Here is a 13,331-nt window from a genome sequence, read left to right as displayed (position 1 = left end):
TGGCCTCTGGGCAAGTCCTGGAAGAAGGTGAAGAAGCAAGTCACGTGGCCATCTGGGGATGGAGCCTTCTAGGCAGAGGGACCCACTATGTGTAAAGGTGCAGAGGTCGGAGTGTGCCCTGTTGTAGTTGAAGAACAGCCAAGGGCTTTGTGTTGGAGTGAGGTGAACAACGGGGTGAGCTGTTGGGGAGTTTTGAGCAGAGGTGTGACCAGATCTGATTTTTGTTCTAAAGGATCACTCTGGCCACTGTGCTGAAAAGAGACTGTGGTGGGACCAAGGGTGGAAGCAGGGGAGCCAGTTAGAGGCCATAGCTATGATCCAGTTGAAAGGTGGTGGTGCCAGTGGATCAGAAGTGATTGCGTCCTCTGTGAATTTTAAGGTCTAGCCAATGGGATTGATTGATGGTGATGGATTGGATGTGGGGTAAGAGAAAGAGAGTCAAGGATGGTTTTGAGGGTTTTGGCCTGAGCACCACCAGGGTGGATTGAGTCATGTAGGGAAGACTGCAGGCTGGAGCACGGGGGAGGCAGGGCTGGGAAGGTCAGGAGCTCAGTTTTGGACATGGCTTTTGGATGTCCAAATGGAGTAGTCATGTAGGTAAGTGGATGTGTGATCTGGAGCTGAGGAGAAGCAGTTCCTGAACTTGTGGTGACGTGTCAAGTGAGGTCACTAAGAAGAGGGCAGTGGGAATTTGTTTTCCTTCAAGTTGCCCATTACTTCCTCTTAAGAGAAGTGAATATTCCATTCCATTGTTATTCATGTGTTCAGGCGAAGCCTTTTAGACAAATGGTTGTCAGAAGTAACAGTCAACACTTAAAGGACACTTATTACCTGCCAGGTGTGGGTCTCAGCTCATAATATGTATTAACTCACTTAATCCTCAGAACAAATCTTTGTGGGATAGGTAAATTATTATCCCTATTTTTACAGATGAAGAAACTAAGGAACAGAGAGGTTAGAAAACTTCCAGAGGTTTCATAGCTAGTAAGTGGCAAAGCTGGAATTTGAAAATGGACAGCTTAACTCCAGAGTCCATGCCCCAAACACTATATTGTATTGTCTTTGTAGGACTTTGCAACATAATGTTCTTTTGTTTTAATGAAAACGAGATACAGTAGCCCTTTCAAGTTTTCCTGGTTGACTACTAGAGTTCTGTGTTACTAAAAGACGTATGATGGTGTTCATGTTTTTAAATTGCCTTTATTTTAATAAAATATCAACACTTACATCGTGCCAGTTTCCTCTTATTATCTATATATCAATACATTTTGACTATGAATTTTATGTTTTGATAGCTTAATGTTGCTCATTGTTTAGGTCAATAGAATTTTAAAGGTTGCCAAACCCAACTTTGTGGTTGTGAAGTTATTGGCAGGAGGACACAAAAAGGAATCTAAGGTAAGTATATTGTAGGGAAAATAAATGGTCTTAATTTATTGTAAAACTTCATTTTGTTTTTCAGTAAGATGAATAAATATTACAAAAAAGTCAAAACGCTCATAGAAACTATTCTAAAAGAGATTCAGTGGCAGAAAATAAATTAGAGCTTGCCGTTTTTCCTTGAAACTTAAAGATTTTGTTGACTTAAAATCTCTAAAGTCTGCGCTTCCATGTAAATTACTGAGTGACTTAAGGTAATAAAAGAAAATGTGTATAAACAAATTTATGGGAGAGTTATTTAAAAAGTCATCTGCCTTTAGAAAAGTGAATGCTTCAATAATTAAAGACTTTAATGGCTCAGGACATGGAAGATTCTGTAAGCTTCCGTTGGTAATGCTGTTGTATCATTAGTGCTGTATCAACATTCGGTGCAGAAGTAAGAGGCCAACCACCGAGGCATTTTTGGTGGCATTTGCCCATTATATACATACGTCTATTTGTTTACTCCCATTGCTTTTCTATGATCTCTCTTCCTTATCTCCTGCTTTGCTTTAGCAGTGATTCATTTCATTGCTCAGGAGTATCAGTGACCCTGGAACTAAAAAAAAACTTGCTGGCCCATGACCTTTTCCTGTAATTTAAGTCCATTTTCCTTTGCTAACTATTCTCTGAAGTTAGAAAACCACTGCTCAGAATGTTTTCTAATTACCTTCATAAACCCAGAGATAAGCTACATCATTTTCTTCTAAATCTCTTTTGTGCTGCCTTGTCTCTAAAAACATGAGAAACTCTAAAATTATAATAGTCTTTATTTTGTTTACTGTCTGAATATGTATAAGATACATTAATTGACTTTGTTTTCTTTACAGGTTCCTCCTGAATTTGATTTCTCTGCTCACAGATATTTTCCTGTTGTGAAACTTGTTTGAAAGAGAGACTGAAAAGGTGACCAAAGAGGTGGAGTCTACTTTCAGATTCTACTCTTAGAGGATCTATCCATCAGTCTTACCACATAACATGCAGTGAGATGGATTTCTTGGGTAACAGCCCATTATAAGGAATACTTTTAATTTGACAGCCTTACATGACGTGAATGAAAACTGCTGTTTTAAAGTGGTTTATTATGTTCCATGGATGAAACTGGTCTTATTGAATGCATTGATGAACGTTATATGGTTTTATTACAGATTTACTCAGAAATCATTTTTTATGAATGATTGAGTGAAAATAGTGTTTGTAAAGGTTAATAAATTTCTTGACAAAAAATGTACTACTGGAGATGAAAAACAATAGCACTTTGTTGATACATGTTAAGAATTGAAGGTGTTTATTACTCTTAATGTTTGAGTAGTTCAAACAAATTATCCAAAAGAAGTTTCAAATTAAGGGATTTTTTAAACACTCACATGGGATTTGGGCAAAATACATTTAAAAGGGATTCTGGGGGGGCCTCCTAGCTACATAGGGAGACTAAATTACATGGGGATTGTGATTTTATGTGTCATGGTATCTTAAATTATATACCTGTCAGAATATACATTTTTTTAAAAATCCTTTAACTGTTACATTTGGCACTTTTAAAAGATTACACATCATGTTTGCTAGTGACATTATTCAAAAGATAAGACTTTATAGATTTGTTCACTTTTAGAGTTAGGTTTCAACACGGCATGCTCCTTTTTCTTTACTACTTCACAGTTTAACCCATCAGACATTTTCAATCAGGGTCTTTCCAGCATCCTCTGGCTTTGAAAATTGACTTAAATCACCTATACCTACAAATGCCCAGTGCCAGTGGCTTCACCCTTCTTCCTTTGCTGCCAGTTCCTCTTCCCGTCTCTGCTCTGCTGTTCTGTGTCAAGCTGCCACGGCCTCTGGGGGCCTTTCCTTCTCCTCCACAGGAAGCAATACTATTAGCAGAATGAGCTACCCTGCGCCTAACTTAAATTGACTTTTGGCTTGGCTTAAGACTAGCACCCATTTTATATTTGCTCTGTGGTTTCTGAGTTTCAAATATCCTAATTCTTATTTGACACCTTTCTTGCAAATGTGATTATTGAAACTTTATTTCTGGAAATATTTGCAAGCAGCTAACCTGAGCGAATCTTGCCGGCTATAGAGTAAGAACTTTCCTGACCCCCTCCTTCGTGGCTGTTGAAGTAAACTGGCGACACATGTGTCATCCAGGAACAGCCAGTAGGCATCCTGAAATCTCAGAATCCAGAAGTCTTTAAAAATAAAGTAGGCTGTACAGTAGAAACTTGAGCAATGAAGAGATAAAGAATATACCTGTTGTTAGCTATGTGGTTAGTTTTTTGAGAAGGAAACACTTTCTGGCTGGTAATTTCTGAACACTTCAAACAAAAATGACAGAAATGGTAGAAAAGAGGCAGTAGAAGAAAGAATCAAAAGAAAATGCACAGAGGATAAAAAACAGCAAGATTTGCAAACCGCCAAGAGCCTGAGGCAAGCTAGAAGAATGCGGGTCAGGGCCACCAGGGACTGTTGGATTAAGAGGGCACTCTGGCGTTTTTTAAATGATGTCTAATTAGGTCAGTTAATGTAAATGAAAGTTACTGAGCAAGTGTTCTGCCTAATTAGACAGCACCTAAGGCTGTTTTTTCAGGAGTGGGTCTTCTTAAGAGCAAAGAGTGTTCCTAAGTTTTAACTGCAGGTTTCTAATCAGAAAAGCTGAAAGTTACATTTTTTAGAACTTTTAAAATATCTGCCATTCGAGGTGCTAAAAAAAATGATGGGGGAAATAAGACCACCTCTCCCCTCACAGATCTAACAACCTTAAGAATGCAGAAAAGCAGACAGGTCTTTATCCTGGGGAAAATGCAGTATGCTGGTGTAGAACCACCTCACATAAAAGATTTATGGAGAAAGTCTCCATCTCATCTGGGTCCCAAAGATTAATAAAGAGGCATTATTAGCTGGTAAAGGGGTCCTAGACAGGGACACAGATGTGCACAAGCCTGAGATGAGAAGGTGGCAGTTTGACTATAAAGTATAGAGCAGGACAAGGGGCTGGAGGGATGAGCTTGAGAAGTGAGGGGAGGCCGGTCCTCCAGAACCTGGGAAGCCAGGTGAACGAATTTGACTGTCTGATGTTGGTGGATACCACTAAAAGGTTTGACTCGGGGAAACAACAGGATCAAATCAGATCTGCTTGCTCAAGACTGCTGGTTCAAAAGGGGACAAGGCTGCAGGCAGGGAAGCTCCTCAGGTGAGAGGAAATGATGGTTGGTCTTAATTAAGGTAGTGACAGAGGGAATAGAGGAAAGTGAATAGAATCAAAAGATAAAGGAGGTACAGGACTTGGTAATGATTGGGTGAGTTTGTGGGAATCAAGGGTGATGATTTGTAGGTTTTATGGCTTTGGTAACTAGATGGAGTGGTGCCATTTGCTTATATAGGCAAAACAGGAGACGAGGCTTGGGGATAAAGATTGTTTTAGATGTTGAGATGTCTTTTTTTTTTCTTTTTTGGCCGCGTGGCTTGTGATATTTTAGTTCCCCAACCAGGGGTTAAACCCAGGCCCCCCAGCAGTGGAAGCGTGGAGTCCTAACCACTGGACCACCAGGGAAGTCCCTGTTGAGATGTCGTTGAAAGACATCCTAGTGAAGACAGCAAGTAGTCTGGTGTGGAGCTGAAAGGTGCATTCTTGGGTAGACATGAACTGAGGACTAAGTGGCTGCAAAGATGTAAACTAAAGCCTGGACTGGGGGTTGCAGTTGCTCAGGGAGCATGTAGAAGGGCCTGAGATTGGTCCCAAGGAATAGAGTTGGGACAGCCAAGTTCTAAGAGTGGGCCAGGGAACGGGGGTGGGGGGAGCGGGTAGGTGAAACATAAGTGAGCACCTTAAAATCCTGCCATGCCACCTTCTGGCAAAGTTTTTATGTCACTATTTTCATAAGACTCTTGACTTTTCTAAAACATTACCTCAGTTATTGGTCAAAGGGCACCCTGTTCAGCAAAGTTTAAGGGAGTTCCGCTCCAGCTATGCAAAAGCCTGCAAAGGAGATTTAGCCAGAAAATAATGCAGGGCCACAGACAACTGAAAGGCCTAAGATAAGGACCAAAATGGGCCCACTGGATTTGACAGAGGTTGCTGGCGACAGCAGGGAGACCTTTCTTGAAGAGGTGGGGCAGAGTCTGGAGAGTAAGCTGAGGTGTGAGTGCGTGGGATGAAGTAATGGAGACAGAGTCATTGCGAAGAACTGATTTCCCCACAGTCATCCTTGCCCCGCCCTGTTCTCGGAGGAGCTGGTATGATCGTGAAAGATCCACTATTCTCTGGTTAATGATATAGTCTTGGTCACCCACCAATGCCCAATTTGGCCACTCCATTTCTGCCCTCTCCCCTTGGCTTCTCAAGCTGCAGCTCTGTTGCTTTTCCTCTGACCAGCAAGCCTCTTCTCTTAGATAGCTTCCCTTTATCCTTTCAGCTGAAATGTGACATCTTCAGAGAAGGTGTCTCCATCTCCTGGTTTAGGCCAAACCCTTTAAAAGTGCTTAGCATTTTCAGTTGTAATTTAAATAGTTAATTGTTTCTGTCTTCCCAGCTGTAGTATAAACTTGAGAAAAAGGCCTTCATTGTTCCAGAACCTGCTCACTCAATTAATGGGATGTGGATCTTTTAAAAATGTAAAAGACATCCTGGAGGCAATTTGTTGGAAAACTGAATAGAGAAGGTAAAACAAGGCCTCCGGGGCTCCCTTTAATAGCAGAGACACTTGATGGTGAGAACACAGGACACTAAGAGTGCAGAGGAATTTGGAAGTAGGAACTTGGAGGTGGCAAGTTGAAGTCTGGCAGCTTTACCCCTAAACAGTTTGCTTCCAGTGAAGTGAAGAAGTTGCATTCACTTACACTGACTTTTTTCTGTAGTCCTCTGCTAATATTGCCTTCTATTCCTTCTATTTAAAAAGAGAATGTATCAGCTTTTCCAGGATCACATAAAGTTATGTAAAACTCTGAATTTCTAAACTACTGCAAAGATAGATAAAATACCTGCAACCTTCTGTTTAGAATTCAGACATTAAGCCAAGTTTAAAGGAAAGTGTGGTTCTTTGTTTTGACCACAGATGTGTTATCTGTTGACTTCCCAAATAACTTCTGAATGAACCCATCTCAAAAAACGAGAGCAAGGATGTTATTATACCAAGATATCCTTCACAGGGAAAAAACTGGCAGTTGTAGACTGCTGGTTAAGGTCACAGAACTACTCTTTTAAATGATGCTCAGATGTTAAATGTTGATAATGTAGCAGCTTTTTTGGACTGAGTTAAAATATTCAGGTGAAGGTTTGATTTCTGGATAAAGGCAGACATGTCACATTATACTGGAGGTTCCATTGCATTTCACTACAGCTTTAAGAGAGACAAATTAGTAAAAAGCAAGCTCTAACATCAGGAGCTCTTCCACAAAGACTCCGGCTTACCTCTTAATAAGCCTTGAGTTTTTATCCTAATTCCCATGTGTTTATTAACATTCATTCTAAAAAGGCATTTGTTCATCTAAATCTGTTTATAAAGGTTCTAAAAGGTAAAACACTGATCAGTCACAATCATTTACTTGGACTTTAAATAGTCAAATATTTACCAAGCACTCCCACAGTATTAGAATCTCTGTAGGGGTATGAAGTGTAAGCCTATGTCACTTGACTCAGGATTTTTATTCTACTTTAGAACATTTTTTTTTTTTAAGAGATTTTTTTTTTTTGATGTGGACCATTTTTAAAGTCTTTATTGAATTTGTTACAATATTGCTTCTGTTTTATGATGTTTTGGTTTTTTGGCTGCGAGGCATGTGGGATCTTAGCTCCCCGACCAGGGATTGAACCCACACCCCCTAAATTGGAAGGCAAAGTCTTAACCACTGGACCAGCAGGGAAGTCCCTAGAACATTTAATTTTATTCTAAGGAGTAAGGATAAGAAGTAGGCATTTGTCTTGGTTAGGGTCCTGGTTTATAAAAATGTCACCTTAAGTTTATATATAGTTTACAGATGAGAATATTTCAAGTCATGTAACTAACTTTCCCAGAGATGTGTTTCACAGGCGCACCAACAAGGATAGAAGCATTTTAGTTTAGTATTTTTGTTTCTTTGTTTTTTTTTTTTTTTTTTAAGTGCGTGGCAAGATAACTACTTCTGCGTAATCCTTTACAAACCAGCTGTTACGGAACAGTGGCTTAGTTAGTACACTTTTTAAGAAAGTGTTGCCCTCTGAGCTGAAATAGTACACAAACAAACATACAAACATTTAAATACACGAGATAAGCCATTTCCCCAACTTTCTAACACTAATGAACATTTTCAGTCTAAGCTAACTATGTGAAAAAATGTTAATATAACCCCCAGTTAATGGAAACTTTAAAATGTATATATTTGTTTTCAAACTTATTTCAAAGACAAGTGTTAGAAGTTGGTTGAGTGTCCTATAAACTATCATTTATTATTTATAATAATCTTTTAGGCTAAAATACATAGTGGGAATAGACCAATTCCCCCTGGACCTGAAAGCACCCTGAAATCACAATTCTCTTACACCATTCCAAGTTCTACTATGAATAGACAGCCACCTGTTACCAATTAAAACTATATCAGGCTAGTTACCAATCTAGTTATTTAATGACAGCATACTGACTTAACAGATAATGGTTTATTTCTCAAATTCTATCACACAAAGGTATACTATGTGTGGTGATTAGATAATTCATGAAATCTAGTCCAAAATTGCTTAGGGAATTTTCATCTGCAGTCCTACCTGCAGGAAAAAAGATCAAATGAATCATCACTCCTGTCTACACACCATCTGACAGTATAGAGGAGGGTGTGAATCAAATAAAGAGTTTATACCTATTAAAAATTGGACTACCTTGCTGGTTTAATTTTGGATGAACCCAAAAGACCAAGGTTGGGGGTCTGATATCTATTTGATGCTTATTACACAGGTTTTGTTTGTTTTTTAAATAACCGTGACACCTCTAGATGATTCCTTGGAAGAGGTGTCTGTGATCCCAAGGGAAGTCAACAGTAATAAAGCATGACTGCTTGAAGAAATAGCTAAAGTACACACCTCCTGAACAGATGGCCTTTTGGTGCCTCTGTACAGGAGATGAAATCATGATTTTTTAAATTTACAATGACATCTCATTCCACAAAAGGTTGAATTAATAAGGCAAACCACCATGCTTAATCCACAGTTTACAAGCTGATTCCTTAGGGATCCAGCAGGGGATGAAGGGAAAACTGAAAGCAGTTTTAAAAGTTGAACTAACAGTATTTTATTTCTCAGCAACTCTAGGCATACTGATTAAACATGAGATGAATAAAGGCTAAGCAAGAGAGAATATCAACCCTAAGACTAAGACACAGAGGGAGGTTGGACAAGGACTTAGATAAGTATCTTACAAAGCTACTTTCATACCCTTCTTCAGTTGCCTTTTCTGGGTAGAAAGTTTAATCTTAGTGATTAGGTAGGAGAATATCACACAGCATTCAAGTTGGAGATCTTAACCTGAATGCAAACCAGGTCCTGCCCTCAGTGACTGCCAGTGGCACCCGGAGTCCACAGCTGGCCGTGACGCAGGCACTCCAGCTGACGGGCTGCTGGCCTGGAGAAGCTTCAGAACTCCTCCGGGCTCCAGTTTCTTCTTTGTAAACAAGGGAGTTAGTTAGTTATGTCCAATGACCTGAGGCCCCTGCATCTCAAATCCCATGACTCAAAATGTATTTTAATAAAGCATCACCACCCACCTACCCTTTAGAGAGCCTCACTAAAGGTCATTAGTGTGACTTTGCCAGTCATTCACAAGCCCGGCAAGAACCTATTTACCTTAAAATGTTAAGAACCAACTCAAGTCAAACCTGACGTCACTATTAATGTAAATTATGATTAGTCGTTTTCAGATTAACTTGATTTTTAAATCAGTTTTGTGATAGTCCTTTACCACATGCTAAATGTGTAAACTGACACGAACAACTATTGCATTTCTCTTGACTTTCTAATCTTTCCAAATTTGTAATGATGTATATATCCTTCAACATCAGCTTTCTCTTCTTTTCTTCTAGTAGCGAAGTAGGCAGTTCTCCCCACAGTACTGTGCTGCCCTCACTGTTCTGCCGCAGGCAGCCAGGGTCAGCTCTGCTTTGGCCCCTGCTGTGTCAGAAGTCTAACCCACAAAAGTCTAAGGACTATTACACAAGATTTTGCTTTGCCCACACATATTAAGCAAGGCAAGTATAGATCACAAGTATTCAAATTACAAGTCACTTAAAAGCATTTTGTACATTAATGACAAGGGTTATTATACAAGTAATCTTTTAAAAAATTATCACACAAAACACCTTTGTGTTTAGACTTGTTTAACACCGTTGCTAGTGATGTTTGTGTTAACACTCAGTGCTCTAGGCCACTGATTGTCAGAACCAGAGGTGGGTACAGGAGGATAAACCAAAAATCATTCAGTGCCCACCGAGGAGAAATACCAGGGGCTGGTACCCGTCACTCAGCACAGCATGTGGAGAAGAGAATGACTCCAGAGGGAACTGAGGACAAGGAGCTCTGTAAGTGCGGTGGGTCTCCTTCACGTCAGAAGTTACTTCCACAGTAGAATCCTACTGCTGCCGTACTTGAAGGAGAACCTGTGTTCTATTTCTGGTGTTGATCTTCTCATGAAATACCTATTAGCCAACAAATTTCGACAATTTTGACATCTCAATACAGACACTTCAAAAGTGTCTCAAAGACAATCTCATTTTCCTACATAGTGAATACAAACTAAAACTCCACAATAATCATCTTTAGATATTTTACTTAGTACATTTCACAGTATTCAATCCCTCATGAATATTTTGTAGTGATCTCTGTTCAATTCTGACACAAAGTATGTGATTCCAGTTTGATTCAGAGTGTATGATTCCTCTTTTCTCGCTGTTCTAGTAAATTTATTTTGCCTCCTTTCTGATTTTCAGCGTTAAAAACTAAAAAAGGATAACAACAACAACATAATGTTCTAGTATTAAACATTTTGAGAAACCCAGCCCAGGCAGGTCCCATTGGACATAAATGTCTAGAAGCTGTGTCATAAAGAGGACTGTATCTCCCACAGTAACATTACAACATGGAAGTGCACTGCTAATCAAGGACAAGATAGCTAAAGCATCTAAAAACTCCGTAACTGTGTGAAAGAGTGAAATAACGTCCTGTCAAATGGACAGTATAAAACGTACTCTCATGGAACTTCTGACATGATCGTGAACCTTGTGGGTTGCCTGAATCTCTGTTCCTGCACCTCGGGCAGCAAGCACACTGCCTCCTAAAAGCCATTCGCAACTTAGGTCAGCTTTCGTGACGCCAAAGCTCTCATTACAGAGCTGATGTCTAGACATGGCTTCCAGCCTCCTTACTCTATCCTTTGATACACAAAGGACATAAAAAGACACATCACAAATAAAACCTAAAAGCAAGATCCTCATTTACAACTACTGCACATTAAATGGTTGACAATTTTATTAAATAAACGGCTGCCTTAAGTTCTCTAATAAAGTTGGAGCTAATGCCTCTTCTAATTCTCCCTGGAGCAAGCAGGGTCTTCAACTATCTTGATGACATAATTTTAAAATGATTTCAACTTAAAATTCTTTCTTAAAAGAGCTTACAGAACATTTAGCTTCTTTCCTTTGCCTCACTCCTCAATTTGTTTAAAGTCTTAGCAGGTACAAGGTCAAATCCTTACAAGGATGCCTGGGTATAAGGGATGAACGATCCCAAGGCTTCACTGCAAAGTCACACATCTAACTTGTATCTGTTTAAAATTCTGACTCCTAATGTGTTCATCTTTTGCATTAAAAAAAAAATTACCTAAAGAGTCTATGAAAATAATTTAAAAATCAACTTGAGACTTCCAATTTCAGAAACCCCAAACAACCAACTGTAGTGAGTGACATGCTGGATAAAATATGAAAGATATTTTTTAAGGATGCATTGTTGAATCAAACAACTTTCTACCAAACAACTGGCCAGAACACTTCAAAAATTATCAATGATACAAATGATAAAGACAGAAGGTTCCAGGTTAAAAGACACTAAGTACAATGCTAAATGCAGTGTATGATCCTGGATTAGATCTTGGACCAGAAAAGGGATATTAGTTGGACAATTCAAGAAATTTGAATAATGTCTATAGATAATAGCATTATATCAGTATTAATTTCTTCATTTTGATTACTGTAGTTACATAAGATGTTAACATTTGGGGGACCTGGATGGAGGATATATGGAAATTCTTACTAGTTTTTTTTTTTTTTTTTAAGTCTAAATTATTTCAAGATGAAAAGTGAAAAAAATTTTTAATTAAATAAAACATTAAAATGCATTGCCTATGAATGACACTAAAAGGAGGAATCTGTGAGGCCAAAACTGAAGTGGAAGTATCAACTCCTGATGGTAATAAGCATCAATGCCAGCTTTTGCCCTGAGGACTTCTGCTGAAGCCTGAAGACTCTGGGCTTCTCCCTTCACAGCTTCAAAAGGTGCAGGAGGACAGGCCCTAAAGACAAGGGCTCCCCTCAAGGTGGGGAGTCAAGAAGGGGATGCCTATATAAAGCTGAAACCCCAAAGGTTCACATCCTTGGCTTAAAGGTAATAGGAAATAAACTTGCAATGAAAGGGGGACAGCAAGAAAGCCTAGTGTGTGGAGTGGGGGATTCTTAACTGCATGAGATGACTGTACAGGTATATACTTTGAAGTCACATTTTTCCATGTGGTCCAAAAAAAAAAAAAAACCCTGAAGACGACAATCTACTTTACTGAAGGGGTTGTGAGTTTGTAGTACCCTCCTTGAGACTGGCAGAGGCAAGTGACCGTCTCTAATCCAATACAACTGTGCCTCAGTCCTCAAAGACTTCCCACAGGTAGAGTTCCAAGGAAAGCAGTAGCTCACAGTTAAGAAGCACAAAACACAACAAGGAAACAAGGGATCGAGGAGAGCCTGCAGAAACAAAATAGAAACACCCACAAAGTTTTCAGATATTGCAATTGGAAAATATGAAATCTGAAACAACCCTGATATAGTTAGAGAAATAAAAGGTGTTTGAAAACATGAGCAAGGAATAAGGGCCCATAAAGAATGGCCAAGTATAAAGTTTAGAAATGAAAAATTAACAGATAAGGCATAGCTGAAGGAAAAATTTTTGAACTGGAAGATATTTCTGAGGAAATAATTCTCAACACATCAGAAAGGCAGAAATGCGAAATATGAAAAAGAGGGTAAGAGACACGAATAGACTGAGAAGATCTAATATACTTCTAATCTGAATTCAAGAAGGAATCAAAAATGAAAGAAGCAGCATTATTCAAAGAGATGTTGGCTGGGATTTTCCAGAGAAACTCAACTTGCCACATATGTTTTTTTAAAAAGCTGTTAAGAGTAATGTACACTGCAAATCAAGAGACAAACCAATGGAACAGAAATAGAAAATCCAGAAATTAGGACCAAGTACATATAAAAATTTAGTGTTTGATGATGGTAGCACCTCAGATCACTAACTTTGAGGTGGTGAATTAAGATGGTGTTGGGCCAATTGTAAACACCTTTGGAAAACGAAAATTGGACCCACACCTTGTGCCATTCACCTGAATACATCTGAAATGATTCAAATGAATCAGATCTAAATGTAAAATATGAAAGCAGAGGAGGATTCTGGAAAGATGGTAGAAACAGTGGTGTAGTTTTTGAACCTTTCAGAGTCCCTACATAAAGCAACTAAATTTAAAAACTCAAAAACTGGAGAACATTTAGAACAAAACTAGATGACAAGGAGTCCCGCAGACCCCCAAAATACAAGCGGTTAAAAACAAACCATGGACAGCGACCCATATGATCGGGGCATCGAAAGAAAACAGGGAAGCAATGGAGCATCAGATGGACCTGAGAACAAC

At 39.1% G+C, this 13,331-nt stretch overlaps 2 protein-coding genes across 6 annotated transcripts in view; one reads left to right on the top strand and one right to left on the bottom strand.

Annotated features, from left to right (window-relative positions):
• The window catches only part of NAA35 (N-alpha-acetyltransferase 35, NatC auxiliary subunit), a 103,996-nt gene extending 98,608 nt beyond the window's left edge, over nt 1–5,388 (top strand). Inside the window, exons 21-22 of one of the 4 annotated variants that reach the window (XM_036854992.1) lie at nt 1,318–1,398; nt 2,250–5,388. In XM_036854992.1, coding sequence (XP_036710887.1) covers nt 1,318–1,398; nt 2,250–2,309 — 141 coding nt within the window. In that variant the 3' untranslated portion in view covers nt 2,310–5,388. The remainder of the gene's footprint in view (nt 1–1,317; nt 1,399–2,249) is intronic. The other 3 variants (XM_036854991.1, XM_036854993.1, XM_036854990.1) reach the window with 3 other exon arrangements.
• Nucleotides 5,389–7,426: 2,038 nt separating this feature from the next.
• GOLM1 (golgi membrane protein 1) overlaps nt 7,427–13,331 on the bottom strand; it is a 58,504-nt gene continuing 52,599 nt past the window's right edge. Inside the window, exon 10 of one of the 2 annotated variants that reach the window (XM_036855862.1) lies at nt 7,427–10,071. In XM_036855862.1, coding sequence (XP_036711757.1) covers nt 10,061–10,071 — 11 coding nt within the window. In that variant the 3' untranslated portion in view covers nt 7,427–10,060. The other variant, XM_036855861.1, reaches the window with a different exon arrangement.

Source organism: Balaenoptera musculus, chromosome 6 (genome assembly GCF_009873245.2).
Source record: "Balaenoptera musculus isolate JJ_BM4_2016_0621 chromosome 6, mBalMus1.pri.v3, whole genome shotgun sequence".
Lineage (NCBI taxonomy): Eukaryota > Metazoa > Chordata > Mammalia > Artiodactyla > Balaenopteridae > Balaenoptera > Balaenoptera musculus.
This window is presented reverse-complemented; position numbering and strand designations above follow the sequence as displayed.